At 44.9% G+C, this 22,488-nt stretch overlaps 3 protein-coding genes and 2 long non-coding RNA genes across 5 annotated transcripts; 1 reads left to right on the forward strand and 4 right to left on the reverse strand.

Annotated features, from left to right (window-relative positions):
• Nucleotides 1-1,119, forward strand: LOC135484893 (putative olfactory receptor 10J6). Its single transcript, XM_064766591.1, has one exon. It carries the CDS (start codon nt 1-3, stop codon nt 1,117-1,119), a length of 1,119 nt encoding a protein of 372 aa, XP_064622661.1.
• Nucleotides 1,120-1,220: 101 nt separating this feature from the next.
• Nucleotides 1,221-6,534, reverse strand: LOC135485312 (G2/mitotic-specific cyclin-B2-like). Its single transcript, XM_064767185.1, has 9 exons — nt 6,345-6,534; nt 5,566-5,752; nt 5,093-5,200; nt 4,680-4,822; nt 4,483-4,587; nt 3,950-4,105; nt 3,498-3,659; nt 2,942-3,184; nt 1,221-2,644 (listed from the first exon to the last, which is right to left on the reverse strand). The coding sequence occupies exons 1-9, from the start codon at nt 6,492-6,494 to the stop codon at nt 2,540-2,542; spliced, it is 1,359 nt and encodes a 452-aa protein (XP_064623255.1). The 5' UTR covers nt 6,495-6,534; the 3' UTR covers nt 1,221-2,539.
• Nucleotides 6,535-7,542: 1,008 nt separating this feature from the next.
• Nucleotides 7,543-8,976, reverse strand: LOC135485313 (uncharacterized). Its single transcript, XR_010446547.1, has 3 exons — nt 8,724-8,976; nt 8,555-8,620; nt 7,543-8,201 (listed from the first exon to the last, which is right to left on the reverse strand). It is a non-coding gene; the product is annotated as an uncharacterized LOC135485313 (long non-coding RNA).
• Nucleotides 8,977-9,652: 676 nt separating this feature from the next.
• LOC135484572 (uncharacterized) lies at nt 9,653-15,195 on the reverse strand. The gene is made up of 11 exons (XM_064766180.1): nt 15,038-15,195; nt 14,326-14,550; nt 13,355-13,967; nt 12,972-13,071; nt 12,624-12,786; nt 12,041-12,347; nt 11,534-11,767; nt 11,173-11,384; nt 10,938-11,032; nt 10,350-10,494; nt 9,653-10,106 (listed from the first exon to the last, which is right to left on the reverse strand). Exons 1-11 carry the CDS (start codon nt 15,188-15,190, stop codon nt 9,909-9,911), a joined length of 2,445 nt encoding a protein of 814 aa, XP_064622250.1. The 5' UTR covers nt 15,191-15,195; the 3' UTR covers nt 9,653-9,908.
• Nucleotides 15,196-19,284: 4,089 nt separating this feature from the next.
• LOC135485315 (uncharacterized) lies at nt 19,285-20,914 on the reverse strand. Its single transcript, XR_010446548.1, has 3 exons — nt 20,769-20,914; nt 20,364-20,429; nt 19,285-20,038 (listed from the first exon to the last, which is right to left on the reverse strand). It is a non-coding gene; the product is annotated as an uncharacterized LOC135485315 (long non-coding RNA).
• Between the last annotated feature and the right edge of the window lie 1,574 nt (nt 20,915-22,488).

Below are 22,488 nucleotides of genomic sequence, written 5' to 3' on the forward strand. Positions count from 1 at the left end.
ATGGCAGACAACACGACTTGGATACCAAACTATTGGTATACTTTCATCGAACACTCCTCTCAGCAGCACGCGACCACTTGGGGACGCTGGATGCGTCTAATTGTTTTACCTCTTGTCCTGCTCATTGGATTCCCCGGAAACGCCTTGTCAGCGACCATCATGAGCAGACGAAGCATGCGGCGCCATTCATACACCATCATTCTACAAACTTTGGCAATATTTGATACAAGTTCTCTCATTATTCGCCTCCTCTTCTGGATTAATCTGCTGCAGTCGATTTTGAGCCGAGATGGTGTGGTGACGATCCAATCGCTCGCTGGATGCAAAGCCACCGAGTATTTCTTCACATCCATACATATCGTCTGCTCTTGGCTTGTTGTTCTTATCTCAATGGAACGTTTCCTTGTCGTCTGCTTCCCGATCAGAAGCCGCCAATGGTGTACCCGGAAGACCAGCCGCATTGCTGTTGCCATTCTTGTAACTATGGCATTCACCTTGCAGAGTTACTCCGCCATCTTGACTCAGTACGCTCCGCAGATCGGGTGCGTCATGGCGCAGAACCACATGTATGCTCACTTCATCATCGCCACCATATTCGTGACTTTCGCACCGTTGGCACTGATCTTTCTCTGTAACATTGGCATTATCGTCTGCCTCTTCAGCGGGATTCACATCTCCAATGCGTGCACCAGAGACGCACAGACGAGGAAGGTGACTTACATGTTGCTATCAGTCTCCTGTAGCTTCCTCGTCTTAGTTTTCCCCAATGCCTTAGTGGTTCTGTTGATCGGTCTTCGACAGGACTGGGCACCAGTGCTGGGCCAGGTGTTGGAGCCGCTCGCGTTACTGTGGGACATAAACTTCGGCATTAACTTTTACATTTACGTCCTCTCGGGGAAAGAGGTGCGCAACGAAGTCAAGGACATGTTCGGTTGCCGTAAATCGGTTCGTGGAAACACACCAGGGGTGAAATTCTTTGACCGACACCGCAGAAGGTTGTCCCTTGATATCAATGCGGACCGCCTCAGTTGGCAAAGGAACACGTCCCAGTCCTCCCTGTCGACGCCTTCGACAGTGTCGACCATTTCATGGCGGAGTAGCAACGAGAGGTTTACATGAGATTGCGTGCACATGCCTTTCTTCAGGAATTGGAAGTGTGTATATATTAAAGGAGAGAGAGCTATGATGGATATGATACCATACATACGAAGGAATGTGAACTTTGGCAGAGGTGAGGTCCTCCTCAGGACTGCAGCTGAATGACCTGGAGAGAGTGGCCAAAGACAGGAGGAAAAGGAAAAGATTTGTGTCGGTCCATTGCTCCGGCCGGGGTGGAAGAGGATCAGTAAGTCATGTGAACTGTCGTGAAGTTTCTCATTGAGGACAATGAGAACTCCCAGCCACTGTCTTTGCACAATCGTCGTGGTAAAGTCGTGGCAAAACATTGTGACTATGGCCATCCCATGATGTTATCATTCCCACCATATTCTTGGCAGGCCTTGAATTCTGATTGGACAAAAGGCTGCGTTGTTTGATGGGACTCTGTCCTACCGGTGGTGTAACATTCTTAATTGTCCCCAGAGAAAATTGTTCGTCTCCATTGTAACGTGAAGAATTAAGGCATCGTTCTGGAGAGACTGACGATCTTCGGTGCCTCGGAGAAAACAAAGGCATAAAGACGCCATGTTCTCTGACACTTTATCCCTGGACATTTAGAACTATTACACCGGTTGATGGAAACTGGAAGGTTAACGAAGACTTTTTCAGCTTGATGTACAGTGTATAATTTAGTATTTAAAACATTTAATAAACAATTTCAACAGGGCAACGAAGAATCAACAAAGTTGTAAATAATTTACAGCGAGTGCAATCGTAGTCAGCCACTTATGGGTATGCCTGTCTAATGTCTTCGTTTTAGGGCAAATTGTTTTTGTTTTTTTCATATTTTTAGTTCGTAAAACATGTCTATTTCAAAGTCCTACTGACTGTAACTATGTTCTGTATTTACAACTAACGGCAAAACCTCACTGAAGCCCTTATCGATTATTTCTACCGTCTTTTGCTAACGCTGCCAAATAAAGCAAGAACAACAAAGTGAACTGTCTGCTGATGACAGAGAATTGGTGTGGAAATAACATTTCCCTGAAGAATTAAAAGCAAACAAACAAAAGGATGTGTTGGCTGCAGTTGTGCCCAAAGAAAGCCAAATGGAGAATAGCCAACTCGAAAATCAAGCCACCTCTTCGTCAAGCAGGACGTTGGGACTTCTGACCAGGTCTTGACATACTTGTCCATCATAGCTTTCATTCACAAAATTAATGACATCGAAGTTTATCATATATCCATATAATCCATGAAACATCAGTAATAGTGTCGCTACCGAAATTAGAGTCTTGTCTCAGAATAGTTTGTGTTCCCCGAATTGGAAGGCGCCACGAAGAAGACGTTCAGGCGGTTACAACGGCAGTGTGTCGACGTAAGTCACCGTTACTTGTTCACTTTAATCCCTTCTTGTCGACGACAGTTCCGTATTTTCCTCTCAGTTCTCATCGGAGGCAAGTCTCGTGAGAGCGAGATTTGACAACAAGACTGGTAGTTTGCTGACGCCAAGGTAACCCTTGTTGCTGTATTTATCCTGCGCCGCCTGAAATAAGAAGCAGACGATAGAAATATCAGTTTCAATTGGTTGAGTTTCTTGGAACAACATTCACTTCTTTACCATCAGCTACATTAGAAGACAGCGAAACGTTGCCCATGCTCTGTTGGTTACATAGACCTTCAAAACATATTATTCCTCTTTCTCACTATCTCGATTTTTATTAAATGATTCTGAGACTGTTCTGAAATGGGAACTCATAGATGTTGCAAAAAAATCTTTGCTCTAGACAACTTGAGCTGTGATTAAAAAATGCCTGTCTGACAAAAAAAAGAAGTTTCCTACCGTGTATTTTGTTTGTCCAAGCTTTAGGTGTGATCTTGCCAGCCTCTTCATACAAGGCACCAGCTCCAGCATGCGATACTCCGAGTAGTAGACGAGTGTGGCCGTCCAAGGGGCCTCGGACATATCGTTGATGATCTGCCGCACTAAGCACAGGGCTGCCGCGGCCAACATGGATGGTTTGTAAATGATGCATTGGGAGTCAATGAGGCTCAGGTCCAGGAAGTACATGCTCATGTATCTCACCTGAAACATGCAAGGTTGGCTAAATTTCCCCTTTCCCACTGCATACTTCAATTGGCATAAATACGTCCTATGATTCCTGAACCTAGCAGTGAACTAAAACATGGTGAAGGTGTAATGTTTTCAATATTCCCCGAGAAGAGTATCTTAGCCGGTTTTTGCGCCTATTCCAGTTAAGAGGTGGTACACTCACGGGGAAGAGTCTTCAACGCAAGTCACGTGAGCAAGAAGAGAGGCGCGTGTATGGAAAAGAACGGAGTCCGTTAGATTCAGGTCTACTGAATGTCTGAGCAGAAAAGAAGAAGAAGATACCTACTATATCATCCTTCTTGCGTGTTGCCTTGATGAACCGTTCAAGGAACTGATAGGGGTCAGCGAAGCTCAGATCAAACTTGAGGGCGTTCAGGATGATGATCTCCATGTCAAGGACCTGCTGGTAGTTGTAAGTGTTGTCCGTCAGGTGGACCAACGTCTCAATCTGAAACAGTCAAATCGGCAAACGGATGAGATTCGAAGAAACTCTATTCGAAATGACCGCCTTGTTTGCTCTTGTCATGGCGATTTGAGAAACAACAGAGAGAGAGCTATACTATGACAGCAGTTGAGGTTAGGTAACAGATACACTCTTGGCGGACTCCGCAGCATCATGCACCTAACCTGGCACCCCATTCCCCGCGGCACCTTCAAGGATATTGTAAGGATACTAAGTCTCTGGACATTCATGAAAACATAAAAGGAATGACTCTTTGCAGTCCAGCCAAGACCTACCTCCGGTGCGAATCTCTCAGTAAACTTGGCAGCCACGAACATACAGGAGACACCAAGCAGCTGGAACTTGCTGAGCTGGATGTGTTTCCTGCTAAGGAAGCGATCCATGAGGGTCACACTCAGGTGAAGGGTCTCGTCCATCAGCACCAAATGCAGCTGAAAAACAAGTGAGAGTGATTGAGCCCCGGCATTGAAAGATTGACGATCACTCGCGATGGCGGTGCTTGGCTTCTATTAGAACCGTCTTCACAGCGTTCTCTCTTTGATCTCACTGGTGGCAAGGAGTGTCCATCCCATTGACAATTCCCCCCTGCGGAGGTGGTTACATGTTCAGTTGGACGAGTAATAGAAGGGTGCCTGTATGGAAAAGTAGGATGTAGAACGCCTATAAAGTTCATGGAAGTTGAACATGTACTTGATACACCAGTACCACGACTCACTTGGGTGTACTGGTGAGGAAGAAGATGGGCCCTGCGTGGAGAAGGAGACATTGATTGAGCCAAAAGGTACACAAATGCCGAGCATTCACTGACCTGAACTTGAATGAGCCAGTCAACGAGAATGGTCCTCATGTGGGTGGAGACCTCGCCAAGCTGCAGGAAGTCGATGTTGTCATGTGCATACTTGGCTTCTTTATCCTGCAACAAAGGAAGACATGGTAAGTTTTCAGATGGACGAAAACTTATCTGTGTCGCCAGGGGAGAATTTGCAGTATGTATCTGATACTCACCCTCAAGTACTGGATGATATCACTGTGATACTCAGCGTGCATGAATAGTTCTGTGTCGCCGTGGTCAATATCAATGACGTTCTCTGGGGGTTTCATGAGGGTGTCGATCGCCCAGCCAAGAGTATGAAGGTTCAAAGACTGGTCTGGAGTGAAAAACAGAAAAGGACTTTCAGGTTCTTGCTAAGGGGAAAACAAACTTCGTTAAGTCTAAGGAAGTCCCCTCCTTCTCCAATTAGGAGCCCTTCTTTTTGTTCATCTGACCACACAGCGCGCGCATACCGTTACCATCAGTTCGTTTTGTACCATCATGACGGAGATCCAGTTACCAAAATCTCACATTTGCCATCCACACTCCCCCGATTCGCCTAAACGCCGCATGTCTCGGGGACAAACGGAGGACATCCTTTTCTTACCTGCAGTGATCATGGGTCTGGGGACGGGTATATTGAATGGTGGTCCTTTTCCCCTTTTACTCCTTTTGGCAGGGATGTCACCGAAACTCACTTCTTTCGCGTAGCCTCCTGGAGCAAAGTTCAATGTTCAATGGATTAGAGGAGTGAAGAGAATTAGGGAACCTCGATTGCGGGGAACGGTGGTTCGTAGCTATCCCTGCCAAGACATTTTAACTTGATTTTTCTGTGCTTACTTCAAACTTGAATAATCAAGACGATTTCGATAGCTGTTTGGCAGGTCAGTGTCTTCATGGCGACTACTCCGATTGAGAAAGCAATGCGAGTTCACTTGAGATACCAGGCTTGAAACAATTCTTCAGGGACAACACAAACTAAAGATTAACAGCATGTCTTGGGTTGAGGCGAGTGTCTCCTGAGTGTCGACGACCGGGCTTAAAATGCCAACAGAACTACTCTTTTGGTGTTATACTCACTTTGGTCCTTGTCGATGAAGGCTTCCCCCGCCATTGGCTCTGACCTGACCGCCGCCTGGGGTGGTACGATGCCCACCTTACGGCCTTCCTGCTCCGTACATGTCTTACTCGATCTCACTGCCCCCTTCCTCCCGATGCCAGCTATGTCAGACACCTTGTTGTCAATTGTACGAAAAGCTTGCCGCTGCTGAAAAACCCACATGAGGTCAGAAAGCTGTCATTCCTGTTAAATATCAGTGACTATACAACGTTCTTAACTGTATAACAAGCATTCACTTTTCTTAACATGATGTTAACACCTGAAGTACAGTGGCTTAATTTGTTTCAGCAAGGTGGCCTCGCCTCATGCCGGTGTAACATCTGTGGTTGTTTCCCATGTGTCAGTGTTTCCAAACAATAGGCAGCTAGAGAGACCATGACTTTTCAATAGGGGGGATACACAGAAAAACTCGTCAATCTATTTTTGAGCGTTCCCAAACAATGAGGGGAAACACTCAAAAACAGAAACACTCAAAAACATTACACCGGCACTACTGCCAAAGTCTCAAAAAGCCGTCCACTCCAAATCAGCGTAAATCCAGGTGAAACCAAATTGAGAGCAACACCATAAGTTTCTGGTTCTTCTACACCGTGTGAAGACAGATGGCTACAGAGGACGACTCAGAGATGGCTCTGCAGTAATCGTTTACCTCCGCATCAACATCTATTTCTCCCCTTCCCCCTGCTGCTTTACCAGCTTTGGTCTGGACGACCCAGAGAAGTGTCTAGAGTATGCATACCTCCACAACTATTCCCATGGTCCTCCTCTCCTTGCCTCCCAGGTTCTCCTCCTCGACATTATTGATGCTGCGTTTCTTTCCCTTCACATTCGCAGCCACCCTCTTCCTCCACTTGGCCAGGGTAGAACCCTTCTCCACGCTCGTAGGCATCTCTCTGAAGATAGGAGAGGAATGACTACATCGACATGGTGCAAATATAAAACTGGATTCTATCCTCAGATAAGGGCATCAGAACTGGGCCCTGATACATGGGTATGGGGCAGGAATGCGATCAAACTACGTCAGTTTCGATCTGGGATTGCAAATTTTAACCCAAAAACATTCCTGTCGTGAGTTTAGGCACGGTCCACCCCAGCCGTAAAAATAAAATTTGACGGTGATAAAAACGGCTTACCTGGAGAGGTAGTTTCGCCTCCTTCCTTCCTTTTCTAAAGTCAGTGGTTTTGATTTTCTACTTCATTCAGTCAACGTTTATATGCCGATGTGTAGTCCATGTAGTACGGATTCTCCCGTGCCTTTCGACCAAGTCATCCACGACGACCAAGCGTCTGCACACAAAAGGGTCGAGCGGGTTCGATTTCGTTCATTGGAAACACGCAGGATTACCGAATGTGTTACCATGGTTATATCATCATTTTTCGGGTTAAACACTGGGGACTTTGGTTTTTGTAAAGATTTTTTATTGAGCACTGTGGTTGTTGGGATGATTTCTCATGGGAAATGCAAATATCTGGTAGTGGTTTGACCCCTCATCGACCAACTGGTCATCGGCTGACACTATTGGGCCGTTTTTGCAACTTGACCCTCACAAAGAGCTATGAACGCTGACGTCCGAAGTATGTAATACGCAAATGTACTTTATCGTTTTTTTTGAAAATCTCATACATGTATTAGCCAGGACTTGGTGACATTGACAACGACCATGACGCCGACGTTCGTCGTTCATACGGATTGCCAAACCTGCCTATTGTCGAATTACGGTGTTTCCGAAGACGAAGGGCAACTCAAAGATTTGAACAAATCTCCCATCAACGCCATGTGTACGGGTTCGAGTGTGCACGTGAGACGTGTGGTCGTCTCATGTCATCATCGATGCTGTGAACACGTCCAAGAGCCGTTCATCCGCAAGCCCATTTCCACTCGGTGAACGGCTCAGAAATTGACAATTCTGAATCAAAGACTGAATCAAACACTTGAATTTCACCAGTCCCACATTTAATCGCAAGCCAAGTTGAGAAACTATGTACGTACATTGTATTCATTTGTACAATGAAACATAAAAATACGGCAAAATTTCCATATATTTAGTTCCCCCTCTGCATGGCCTTGTTCAGCTGTGACTGGTTCCTCTACCTCAATATATGCAATACAACATGTCGGCAAGGACCATCATATATTAACTTCAGATACCAGTCTCTCTTAGTTGAGATCGTTGGTTTTAGAAAGGGGGTAGGGGGTAGGTGATAACCTTGAACGATGCTCGATAAACAAGATTTTACAGCAAATGGAGAAGGGGACTCCTTGGAACGAATTTTTCAACAGTCAGAACATCGAAATGGTGAAACATTTTAAAAAGGCAGTCCAATATGGTCTAATGCAAAGGCAGTCAAACGCACTGTTCATCCAACCATTCCGTTTAGCTCTGTTGTTCCAAATGCTTGATGAGGTCTCCAAGAGCCATTCTCTGGGCGTCCACACTCCTCCTCCGCCTGCTCGCCGTACCCATTCCCCCAAATCCTCCGCTGCGGCCGCTGCTGCTACTGGAGCCTCGACTACTTCCCCCGCCGAAACCACCACCGAAACCACCACGGCTGACACCGCCTCCGTTATTGCCCCGTCGACCAGCGTGGACAGCGACTGAAAAATAGCATTTGTAAATATCTTATACATCAGGCATAACAGTTGGTGAGCACGTAGATGCCAGACATTGCCCGAGTGTCGAGTGAAGATTGTTGCGTATGGCAAATGTAGAGTCATATCTGAAGAGTTACTGTGACATCGATCAGGAGCCGTATCGGCTTTCGACATGGAAGCATTACCTCGGTCGCGTAGGTCGTTTTAGAAGCTGGTAATGTCACCTTGAACCGTTTGGCAGCATGTTTGCAGGGGGGGGGGGGGGTCTGTTTAATTTCAATATATATAAAAGGAAATTATGAATATAGACCTCGAGAACCTTCTGCGACAGGTATAAAAAGTATGAAAATACTTACAAGTTTCCTGCATGACGAGGGCCGAGATCAAAAGGAAGACTAGGAAGACCTTGTTCATCTTGACAGCTGAAAAACGAATACAAGCAGCATGAAAAAGGGCTGACTGTTCAAAGAAGCTATAGATGAAGAATATTGATAAAACGTTCGAAAAATACCGGGATATACTTACAACGTTTCAAGTAAGACGAGACGAGAGTGTCTGGTTGCAATATGTCGTCTGCTAAATTCAACAATGGGCGCCTCTGTGTTGTTCCTTCGACTTGTCAAACGATGTATGAGACCAACAGTGGATACTGGCGTTTATATCTCAACAGACGACTGATTTCCTGGAATTGGTGACCAAATGTTTCGGCCTAAGGACCACTCCATCGTCTGCTCGGTGTCCTGAAACATTTTGGAAATCCCGTCCGGTGAGTCGTCCTATGACCCCTAGATCCTACCACTGATGACGTACGTGGACAAAATATCCGGGACGGTTGTGACTTTTGAACATCTACATGCCCGGTTTTCCCGATGGTGGCGTTACTTATCTGATCTTGAAAATAGTCCAACACTTGCCCAATTATAGCCTCGATCCGCTACGCTGTACATCGAGGCTTCGTTCCTTTTGGGGACGAAGACCAATACGTCGTCCCTTTTGGGGACGAAGTATTGGTCTGGTTTTGATTGACCGGTTTCCACTTGACGATAGAGCCGCTGATTTCGTTCAATTTTAATTAAGTCACTGTGCGAGTTTGGAAGGCTTGGGGACACTTAAATAGCAGACGACAGAATGGGGGGGGGGGCAGAGACCAGCCCTGGGAGAATATATGTGCCGATGTTGGAAAGACCAAGATCCAGGAGATGTTTACACGAGCTAGCCCTTGGTTAGTCGGTCTCCGGTTGTCATGTATAACAACTTCCTTGTGCAGAAAAGCATCCAGCGATATCTGGCCGCAAATGATGAAGCAAGATACAATTTGTAAGGTCTCTTCCCTGGTTGTGACTGTCACAGAGCTAATTGTGCCTCTGTGTGCTCCTTGTCCTCAGAAAGACCATGAACCTTTGGTTGTGAGCTTGTCACAACTGAAGACAACACAGAAAAGTAAAGGCATAATCTTTTACAATTTTCTTCTATATTGATCTTCTGAACATCACATGGTTGCAAAAATAACAGGTTCATTTTCATTTCACTCATAAATCAAAGTACACTTTTCAATTGAGACAACTGTTGCCATTTTAGGCCAAAGTGAGAGAAAGTTCATGCTACAATCAAGTCCACCTGCTGACTGAATCTAAAAGACAACACCAAAGGAATCCCCCGCGCTACTTTAAAGTCGTATCCTTGTGACAGCTTGCCATGACAACGCCTTCATTACTTTTCAAGGAACTTCATCAAATACAGCCTGATTGTCCCCACTTTGATATCTGTATCACCTCCGCTACAGAAGACCTCGTCCCCGTCCTTATTGGACGTCAGGTGCGTCTTCATCAGATCCAGCAGATACAACATGTTGACTCTCTCTGGGATCAGTTCCATGATATCGCTGGTATACTTGGCCAGGAAGCCATGCTGGAAAGAGACAGCAATAAGGTTATGACTAAGACAGCTGCTCATACTAGTAAAAGGGCTTGTATTCAACAGTACTGGACATGGCAAGTGACAGACTGCGTTCTGTTAACCTTAGTCAGGACAACACTGATCCATTTGGCTCCCCACAACAGGCTACTTATAGTCATTGGAAAGTGCTCATCCTGCTTCCTCCAGTCCAAGCCAACACAAAGCCTGCGAAAACTGCCATCAATGGTGTCTTACCTTTAAACTTTCTACAAAAAGTACATTGAAGAGTTCACAGTGGATGCAGGTGCTGGTGTTCTGTGCCACCAGAGAAATGGCTGCCTCCCACACTTCATTGGAGAGAAGCAGACGTAAGGCTTCATGTTCTCGTTGCGGCCTCGAGCTGCGGCAGAGGAAAATACTATCAACGGAAAGTGCTTTTATGACCAGGCCCATAAAAGGGCCGTTTAGACGACAGGCGAAAAGACCGCATTCGGATCGAATCTGGATGAATCCGGATTAAAACCAACCAAGGCGATGGTACCTTTTTAGTCCGGATGCAACCACATTGATCCGGATCTTTTTGCGTTTACACGACGAAAAATTAATCCGGATTCGGGACGCATCCGGATTTTTTCGCGTCGTCTAAACGGCCCTATTGTATGAACTCTTAAGGATAATGCCTAACCCCGCCACATCAAAATAGACTGTGCCAGAAATGTCAAAGTATCAACTGGCATGACTTGCACTCAAATTCATCAGCTCTAGCATCGAAACCTAATAAATCATGTTTTCCCTTGCACATTTCTGGAGAAATTTAGTGCAGGTTTGGAAAGAGTTGCTTACCTCATTAGCAGAAGCTGTGCAATGGCAACAACAGCATCGTATTTGATAGATGACTTACTGACATCTGGGACGGCGTCGAGGGCCCGGTCATACAGCTGCAAGAGGAAGCGAGCATAAACCTTTTCAGATTGAGAATGCTGGTGGTGAACTGAGACATCCATGGCAACTGGAGATAGGATGCAAAGATCTTGAGACTTCAGTGGTCACTTGCAAAGATCGTATCATTCAAACTTACCGAGGTGGTTTTCCTCGAGAATCCTGGTACGCCAAATCCTTGTTCACTCATGCTGTGAGCGACTTGAACAAACTTGACAAGCTGTGAAGGTTGGTCTAGGAACAGTAGACGACATGTCATCTGGTAGAGAGGTAGGATGGAGCCGCGTTGCGACATGGAAGGCTCTGTACCAAGTACCTCCTTCCATTTCTTCATTTCAGCCCTGCTCGTATCTGCAGAGAATATGAAACAGAAATAGTCACATAATAGGTTACTTTTTACTCGGCCAATAGTACACTTAACCAAGAGGTAGATTCCCTGGGCAGCCCATTGTTTCATCCTGTACCAAGAGTTGACAATTGTCAATTGAGAAGTCACTCACCGTCAGTGTCGTTGTTCAGATATTTCATAATGGCCGCCAAAACTTCCTCCGGATACTGCTCTGCCAACATCTCAAGCTGAACCTGTCGCCCAAGTAAATCAGTAGCGCCATTGGTGGCAATCAGGGAAATGACTTCATCTTCGACCTTTCTTGACCTCTGAGAGCCAGGAGATTTGTTGTCAAGGTGGGCGAGAATGTCACGTTGGAGTTGGACGTATTGTGCGATGAGAGGAGCTGGAAAGAGATGGTACCACTGTGAGCAGTATTGACACAATCAAACACTGAAAGGGCGTAGACAGAGGAACAAGGGGATCTGGCGGGTGGTCGCCAGTTCACGGCTATAAGTAAGAGAACTTGCTTCAATTCAACGGCTTCTGGTTTAACCACCAACGTATGATGGCGCACCCTCCAGTCAACCGATATACTAGTCCAATAATGTCATAGTACAGACACCTATTAGTCGCTTCATATGCAAAACACCTCCTCCGACAAAAACATAAAACTTACAGATAAACTCATTCAGCTCAGTCGACACTTTCTGATTCTCCCTGTCATCAGAATCTTCTACAAACTTTTCAACTTGTTTCGCGGTGGACGGGCTTGGCAACTTGTTCCTCTGCTCCAGACGAATGAGTGGAATGGCTGCACTCTCAAACTCGCTCCCATTGGTCAAAACATCGGGTGTTCCATGGCCAATCATCTGACCACTCTTGTCCCCATCGAGGATCTTCTGTGCGGCTAACATCGGCTCTCCCGCCTCTAGCATCCTGACGATGTTTTCTGGCTCTGCTCTCCAGCCTCTGCAGTCAGTCATCTGAAACATGATCAGTTATTGACATCAGGCTTTCAACCTTCATGATCTTGGCTAGAGACATAAGGAATGGCCTTGCCTCCATCACCCCGTGTTAAATTGTCAGGTAAAAGGGCCATGTCACTCTGAAAGACACTCTTACCTACCAGGATCTGAAAGGCCATGTCACTCTGAAAGACGAGTCTTACCTACCAGGATCTGGGCCATGTCACTCTGAAAGACACTCTTACCTACCAGGATCTGAAAGGCCATGTCACTCTGAAAGACACTCTTACCTACCAGGATCTGAAAGGCGTTCTTCGCTGTGTAAAACCCCACTGACTGAATCATAGAAGCAGGCTCTAACCCTCCAGACAGAGAATTCCACACTCCAAGCACCTGGCCAACTCCGTGCTCCGTATCAATGGTTTGCTTGACTAGACCAGTTGATAAACTGTAAAATCTGTAACACATAAATATTTGTAGATAAGAGGCCCCAGTTTTCATTTTGTTATGCACCTCACCAAATAATGGGTTTTTGATAACACTTTATTTTGGTAATGCTGTATGGAATCAAATGGTTGGCCCACATGTGGACATGTCTCTTTATCAGGAATATTGATTAGAGTGCTGATCATCGGCACTTACCTCATGAATCTTCGACTGAGCTCACAAAGAGCGAATTGACACATGAAGTATTGTGAATCGGTGGATGCCCGCAGCACCAAGTGGCACACTTTCTTCAGGTCTGAAAGGAGCCAGGAGGCGTTCTTTTCATACGTTCAAGAAGGGGAGGTTAGAAACCGTTGCGACATCTATCACAACATGAGTAGCAGTCAATGAATCTACAGTGATAGCATAAGGACTCTCGTCAGACCTTTTGAAACACAGAGTTGGAACCTTGAACGGCCCTCACATTACATCACCATTGGTCTTGTTTCTTTAATCATTGAGCAATTCAAGCAGTTTTTGACGACTTTTAATAAGAGGGGATGAACTCACATGAACCACATCATCAACCTTTTTCTTACTTTTTGTGTTTTCGATGGAGAAGACTTCGCCTGATTTGTTGATCATGTAAAGTTCATTCTGAAGAGGATGATGAACGACTGCCGCCTTTTCATCATCATCATCATCATCATCATCATCATCATCACCACCTTGTATCCACAAGTCGACCAATGACATGGCAATGTCGCGGAAGCTCGGTGGCCGAAATGCAAAGTCATTCTGTGTATGAACACAACCTCGTCTCAATATATGTACTTCTAAACATCTCATCATTGGCAACCATCTGATGATTAATCCCTGGGGACAAGGCTGACGTGGCCATATAATCAAATTGTCATCAATAACGTATAAATCTGACATCGGACAATCATCCAGTAGCACGAACACATCACCGATATTCTCCTTTGTCCAAGCACCATGTCCCGTCGGGAACGACCGTTTGCAGATTTTATGCATCGTTGATCCATCGTCTAAAAAAGTTTCTTCACACCAATAGAAGCAGCACCCCCTATTATCTAAGATCACATTACAGATGTTAGAAGTGCAGTTTGTACAGAGTTCAAATGTGCCACGTTTTTCCCAGCCTTTGTTGTGGTAATAGCTCCAGACTTGTGTGAGACCATTCTCGGCAATCTGTGAACAAAATATTCATAAATCAATGTGTATCGGTGCTAGTCAAACTGGAACATTAAGTCACCTGACAATACAACACTTCTTAATCTTATGAAGGAAAATCATCACTTTTTACATTTTGGTGAAGGTTTGGACAGTAAAAAAACCTGATAATGTCTTTGAGATTTGCTTTAGCTTACTATGTGACCCCCAGAGACTCGACAGGGGTGTAAACTCCTTATAGACAGCCCTTCACTTAGCTACTAACAGAAGATAACAACCATTGCACTTCGGGTGTGCTGCCCCCTTTTCCAAATTTCCAAGTCTGACACTCTTCTTCTTTCTTCCTGGGAGATCATTTACTAAATAAAATGCTCACCAAAAACACGACATGGTCATCAGAGTCTGAGCACCCAAATAATACATCATGGAGTGGTGAGAGGTCAAAGGTCAGATCTAAAGTCTTCCGGTTGTGGTCGCCATTGCTTGCTTCATACGGCCCGATGTCGAACGTGGTCAACTTGTGGAGGTGATTTGTTGATATGAAGACATGTCCCGAGTGGAACCAGACCTTGGATGCCGATGGGATCAGATCTTTATAAAGCTGAAATAATAACAGAGGGTTTTACCATGGTTACATGAGATAAGTCATATATGAGCCATGTTCATCATCATGCAGATTTCGGATGAAACTTGAAAGATGGAGAGTGACCCTCCCTCACCCCTTGATTAGAACCATGCAATCCCCCCACTGCCCCATCTATCCAAGGTGAGAGACCCCACTGGCGTGCCCCAAGCCCCCGCCCCCAGGCCCCTCCCCAAAAAGTTGAATAATAAGGGCCTGTCCCCACGGGACATTGGGACCGAGTAAACCCCAGGCTAGTAACCTACAGATCCAAGGCAGCTCATCAGCAGCGAGGGGAATCTCCAAATTTCCAAGCTCAAAGTCTATGGCCGGGTATACAACAATATCGACTCCAAACATCCAGGCTACATGATCATGCAGCCACACTGACACAGCAGCTGAGCAGGCACTTCAGTCAGGCAAATCATACCCAGTGATTACGGGGCAACCAAGCAGAGAAACTTACATCCGACCGTGATAACGGGTAGTGAGCAGTCAATGAAGACACCTTAAACAATGAGTCCGACATGGCATCACATTTCAACCCGAGAAATTGAACATTTAGGTCCAATGCGGAAGTCAGAAACTTGACATTACTTCGAACGGGGTGACGAAGCATCACGTGGCGCCGCCAAACGATAGCAGGGTGAGTGAAAAGGTGGTGCCACCGAAAAGGGTGTTGCCGTACCGTAGCATTAGCGTTCAGCTCATGACCTTCCGTGTGATTTTATAATCCCGGAGATACATCACCAGTCATACACTGCTGATATTGTCAAATTTTGCAAAATGATAGGCCTAGGCATTTTCATTTCTGAGTCGACCGCGAGTCCCCCACCCCGGTCCCCCACCCTGTGAACTGGACTCCTATGATGCCGATTGCGCATCTTTTTGCTACCAGAATCTCGGTTATACTAACTCCCGACCTTTACCGACTTGCGGAAAATGCTGCCAAAATATAGTGTTTTTATCATCAGAATACATGTATTTATATTTGTACTGTTTACATACAGCACGTCTGTTAATTTCAAGACTTTTGAACGATAAGTTGAGCAAATCCTGGGAATTTTGGGACTTATGTAAGATTAGTTTTCTCCACCAAACCCTAGACTGAAGAATTAACACCTTGTGTTTAACCTGCTTTCATTTCGCACTCAATTCATTAGTTGCCAATGTATGCCTTAGAGGGGGCAGAATGGTACTGTTTAGACAAGAAGCCTCTCCAACAGCCCCAGGAATATTGGATAGAACGGCACTGTACTGGGTCCCAGTAATAAATATTGCCATAAAGACATATGATACTGTTCTGGGACTTATGTAAGATTAGTTCTCTCCGCCAAACCCAAGACTGAAGGATTAAAATCTTGTGTTTATAGGCTAACAAATGCAAACACTTCCAAGTGAACCCCCTACAAGAGAAGAGTGGCTCTTCTTCTCTCCGACTTTGACACCCTATACTGCGAACATATCAATAGATCAGCCAGCGGTCCTTGGTGTCGCCGCGTGGGTTACGTCCAGTGAAATTGTTTGCAAAGGTCAGGGAACCACGATCTGACATCCATAACCAGCGTATCCCCTTTTCATGCCGGTTATAGTCGGGTGCTACACCACAGTCGGGATAGTGGCCGCCAAATGAATGGTTGTTGAATTTAAAATCAAGAAATCATGAGACAGATCAAGCTAAAGGTCAAACTCAGGAACGTCAAGATCAAGATTTCCTTCCAATAAATTTTTAGCAAGACTTACCTTTCACTTGGACAATCGCAAAGTGATTTAAGACTATAGAGACCCGCCACTTAAGTTTTCCTGGCAATATGGTCCATCAGAATAGCACCAGGTGGCATACTAATGCTGTCTTTATCATACATTTAAAGGCACTATGGCAAACTTCCATCTCCAATCACATCAAAGTATGTTGGATCAAACACCCACACAGGGTCTCCTAATTATCATGATCATATACATTATCAAATAGTAACATATCGCCTTCTTTTCGGCGAAACCGAGACTGAATTATTCACATTGTGTTCAACTGCGTTCATTTCGCAGTCAATTCATTAGTTACCAATGTATGCCTTAGAGGGGGCAGAATGGCACTGTTTAAACAAGAAGCCTCTCCAACAGCCCCAGGAATATTGGATAGAAAGGCACTGTACTGGGTCCCAGTAATAAATATTGCCATAAAGACATATGATATTGTTCTGGGACTTATGTAAGATTAGTTCTCTCCGCCAAACCCAAGACTGAAGGATTAAAATCTTGTGTTTATAGGCTAACAAATGCAAACACTTCCAAGTGAACCCCCTACAAGAGAAGAGTGGCTCTTCTTCTCTCCGACTTTGACACCCTATGCTGCGAACATATCAATAGATCAGCCAGCGGTCCTTGGTGTCGCCGCGTGGGTTACGTCCAGTGAAATTGTTTGCAAAGGTCAGGGAACCACGATCTGACATCCATAACCAGCGTATCCCCTTTTCATGCCGGTTATAGTCGGGTGCTACACCACAGTCGGGATAGTGGCCGCCAAATGAATTGTTGTTGAATTTAAAACTGTTAACTGTTTACGTCAATTTACATATAATTAGACAAACCTTCATGAATTCAGTGGAGATTTCCACATCACAGGATAGAACAGCAGTGATGGCATCTCGCAGATTTAACATGATCACTTCCATCTTCACCATCAAGACTTGGACGTGCGCCTTTAGTTTCCTTGAGCAAATGGTATTTGATTAGGGATGGCAATTAAAATTGCCGTTGAACATGTACATGAAGTGCAGTGATGTACACAATTCAACATGTCTGGCTTGAAATTTCAAACTGCGCAGTTCATTCCCGCCTTGATTGTATGACTATTTCTACAATTAAAACCCTTTGAAACCAACCCATACCTTTATCAGGAATAAATACTGTGCCTTACCTTCTGCTGCAGCCGTTTTGATTTGTTTCGGAAAATTTGAAGGCATTTTTACGTTTGAAATCGGAGAAAGTGTTCCCGCGATGTTCTCCGCAGCTCACACACCAACCGACTGGCGTTCAAATCAACCGCGACCGGTCATGACCAAATACAATACATTTGAAGACGGAGCATCCGGGCACCCCCTTAAGCCAGGCCGGCTAGTAGTTATCTGCTCAAGCGAGACCTTTGTTTTGTCAATGATCAATATGACAGGCATTGTCAAAATGTGGGATTTGCTTTAGCATACATACTTGTACATGTACATATGCTGAGATGTGGAAATGCATTAGGCAGGTTCGGATGTAAATGCATTTTATCGACGATTTAAAAAAAAAATCATTTCCCCAATTCCTTCTACAACCAAGTATAAAATATGGTTCAGTGTCGTGTAAATCAATTAGCAGATAGAGGACTTGATGACTCGACAGACATTCATACTTTGTAGTTCGTCGTTCGGAGGGAGCTCAGTTTCGAAACCTGCAATCATTCGAAACAGAATACAATTGCCAACTTTGATAGCATGATATCAAACTTGATTCGGTCGGGTCACTTAATGGGTTGTCCATTAAACTCTCCTGTCTCCTGGGTAAGACGAACCAAAAATGAGTGATCCAATCTTGCCAGGCTTATTATAAAAGTTTCAGCCATCATCATTGGATTGCCCAACCTGGAAAAAATTGGCACAGGGTATGTGGGTATGTGGGTATGTGGTATGTGATGGGGTTTTAGATACTGCCTTAACCAGCAACAGGTTGTGAGAGACAGGGGCCGACGACGTCATAAGACATGGGCCCAAGTCATACAAGACGGAAGACTGTTTCGCCCCTCACACCCATTCTGAACCATCATAGTTAATCGGTCCGTTGGTGTAACGGAGTCCGGGACGGCGGAGTGGCGCCAAGGCTTTTGAGGGTCAATATGCTCACACCAGCCGCCGGCTGTAAAAGACCGGAGACTTCTCGTTTACCACAGCCAACAGGTTCTGTAAGTCCCCAGGGAATGACACAAGCCGCTAGCGATTTTTTTCCCTCAACCTTTCGGGCAGTACATTGTACATTTGTACAGGGACTTTCAGCCAATCAGATTTCGACAAATACATGACGTCAGACGTCTTAGAAACATTAGAGCAGTTGGTAGAGCGCTCGTCAGAAATGGCAGAATACGATGTTCGATCCAATGGTCGCGAGTTCGAATCCGGTTGTGGAAAAAAATTTTCTTTTTCTTTTTTACTTTATATTTCATTTCTATAATGCGTTTCTTTTCCCTTGTTATTTAGATTTTAGATATTTGAGTTATACTGCCTGCAACATAGGCCTACCTACAGAAAGGACAATAACAATAGCCCATCTCCAAGATCCAAGGGATAGTCCTACAGATATCATATTGAGTATGAATATACAATGAGACTTGTCTCATGTGAATGGTCTTCCTCCAGTAGGAATATGTTTCTCTGCAATGAGACTTGTCTTTCGATACTGCCTCATGTGTATGTTCTTCCTCCAGTATATTTTGATACTGTATGCTGAGAACAGCGTTATTTGAAGCATCATTTTACAGAAATATCTATTGATATAATGGCAAGTTCTACTACACAGTATAAAATACAAACAAAACTATGCATGTAGCCTAAATTGACAAGACCAAGTCCAAGAGCCGTCCATCCAAGGGCCATTAGACCTATCACTCTTTGGGCTTTGGGGTGGACCGCTCAGAAATTGACTCTTCTGTATCTAATTAAAGACTGAATCACACAAACATTTAAATTTCTACTGTATTTAATTGCAAATATCAGAAGTTGAGAAATTCTCGCCTTACATTTATCTTCGTATGCGGAATGAGACAGTAATTCTTCCAATATAATCCCTCCCTTCTTCATGGCAGTGTTGAGATATGACTGGTTACCCGTCCTAAACATGTATATGCGATACAACAAATGTCGACGAGGACCATCAGACACCAGTCTATCTTAGTTGAGATCGTTGGTTTTAGAAAGAGTGGGAATATGGAGCATTTTAGATACATGCTCGAAAGACAAGATTTTACAGCAAATGGACGACATTTAAAGCAACTACAAACGTAAATATTGAGGAGAAAATGCAATATCACAGACCGCTCATATACTATAAAGGCTGAAACGTCCAACTCCAAGTTCATCAGCAAAGGGGACTCCTTGCGGTGCGTGTTTTCACAGTCCGAATATAAAAATGACGTTAACATCAAAGAAACTGAGTCTCATATTGTTTTATGTATTCTGCTTGACGCCAGGGCTATCAAACACTGTTTATTCATCCAACCATTCCCTTTAGCTCCGTTGTTCCAAATGCTTGATGAGGTCTCCAAGAGCCACTCTCTGGGCGTCCACACTCCGCTTGCTGACGGGACCCCTTCCTCCGAAGCCTCCACCGCCGCCTCGACCGCCGGGGCCGCCGCGGCCGCCCCGACCCCCTTTGCCACCTCTGCCGCCACTTCGGCCACTACTGCCGCCGCGGTTTCCACCACTGTGAACAGCAACTGAAAAGTTACACGCATGATATATTAGTACATAATAGTTTCTTTTCTGGTGAGGCGAAGGTCTTCGGAATCCTGGTCTTCGGGAGTTTTAGCAAAATCCTGAAACGCTAACCCGAACACCTAACCGTTTGTTCTTTTAGTTCGTGATCGTTAGTGAAAACTCTCTAATTATCGATGAAATAGACACTGCACACCCGGACACGTCGGGAGGACGATGATGAGGAAGAGAATACCAGCCTAGAGGTGTTTTTTGGGGGTCTTAGGTCTTAGTTTTATCGTATACACCGAGAACTTTCGGGCCTGAGCAATGAAGATATATACTTACAAGTTTCCTGCATGACAAGGGCCGAGATCAAAAGGAAGATGAGGAAGACCTTGTTCATCTTGACAGCTGGAAAAGGAACAGAAGGATAAGAACACCATCGACGAAATTGTTTGAAATGTGGCTAAGCAATAGCAGTGTCAGATTCAAATAAGAGACAACCATCTGCGGCATGACTGAACTTCTCAATATATAGCCTACTAAGCTCCCGAGGCAGCCGGATTTCTTCATAATGTTTATTTTAGATGGAGGCCAATGCCTCCGCATGTGGAGTGTACATGTTTGTGAAGTGCCACACAGACCGGTCATGATAGAGACCCCCTGCCCCCATCATAGGTTGTACAGTTCAGAAGATCAGGAATATTACAAGAAAACTGATGAAAACGGTCGAGGAATACATGTACTTACATTTTGAAGGCGTTTCGAGTAAATAGAAGATTTGGGTAGGTGCGATGTCGTCGGCTAAAGTTGGCAACGGGCGCCTCTGAGATGTTCCTTTGACTTGAAAACGATGTATGAGACCAAGAGGGGAATCCTGGCGTTTATATCTCAACAGACGACTGATTTCCTTGAATTGTTGACCAAATATTTCGGCCTAAGGACCACTCCATCGTCTGCTCGGTGTCCTGGAACATTTTGGAAATCCCCTCCGCTGACTCGCCGATGGAAGACAACATTGTTTTTGCTAATCTCAGGCACAGTTCACGACCTTATCCTGAAAAGTTGGAATTCCCCAAAGGTAGACCAATCGACCTATTTTTGGTAACTGAATGTCCGGTTTGATATGTTTGAGGACGTAAGTCTGGTAAACAACGACATGAATAAGATATAGGCCTACCGACGAAGTGGTCTCTATTGTGTACAGACTATCGACATGGGGCCTACTGTGAGTTGCAAGTTGCAAGTTACCTCTCCGAGTTGATGTTGCATGCAAGAAGGCTAGACATGCCCATCACTTCCATAATAAGTTAGGCTTGTCACCTTGCGATGGACGGCTCCTGATCGAGTTTACAGCAATTGAACTGCAGGCGCATCTTTACCTGTCGACATTGAATATTCATATAGCGAATCTTTCTCATTCTGACTTACACTTTAGAATCGTGTACAGGCCTAACACGTAGAGTTTCAAGCTGTCAAAGGAAATGATTTCTTGAACATTAGGAATGTAAAGACATGACAACTCATCGTCCATTGCTGTGTGCGGAGTAAGAGATTCCGTCATGTTGATTATAACTTCCATTGGTCCCAAGTTGGTCTTTGAGGACAGAGTCACACCCAGAGTGCCAGGATAAGTTCACTTCAAGATGACTCAAGCTTGGACTGGAGAAATATCCTGTTCTAGTAGAACCAGATTCGGCCTGGAATTGAGGTCAGTTATGTAAAAACAATAATCACTTGTCTTGCACAATTACAGATGTTTACTACATGTAATTTGTTCCTTTTTAGATAGAATGTTCCAGGAAATTGAGCTGGATGAGCAGTTTTGTCTTCTACTACATGGCTATGTGCCAATTGGGTTTATTGGCCTCGGCAAGTGGACAAGTCTGTTACAAGCTATCATGTGACCAACTTGGTGGCCTGTCAAAGACACCACGTACAAGTGGATAAGTCCGTTACAAGCCATCATGTGACCAACTTGGTGGCCTGTCAAAGACACCACGTACAAGTGGATAAGTCTGTTACAAGCTATCATGTGACCAACTTGGTGGCCTGTCAAAGACACCACGTACAAGTGGATAAGTCTGTTACAAGCTATCATGTGACCAACTTGGTGGCCTGTCAAAGACACCACGTACAAGTGGATAAGTCCGTTACAAGCTATCATGTGTCCAACTTGGTGGCCTGTCAAAGACACCACGTACAAGTGGATAAGTCCGTTACAAGCTATCATGTGTCCAACTTGGTGGCCTGTCAAAGACACCACGTACAAGTGGATAAGTCCGTTACAAGCTATCATGTGACCAACTTGGTGGCCTGTCAGAGACACCACGTACAAGTAGCCTTGGTTCAAGACGAAGCAAATCACAGGTCAAGTGTCTTGATCAAGGTCACAAAGCCAATTAATGACCTCCTGATTAGGAGGTCTCACTCACATCAACCAGTCACAGAAAGAAACCGTAATACATCA

This window comes from Lineus longissimus, chromosome 3 (assembly GCF_910592395.1).
Source record: "Lineus longissimus chromosome 3, tnLinLong1.2, whole genome shotgun sequence".
In the NCBI taxonomy this organism is placed as follows: domain Eukaryota; kingdom Metazoa; phylum Nemertea; class Pilidiophora; order Heteronemertea; family Lineidae; genus Lineus; species Lineus longissimus.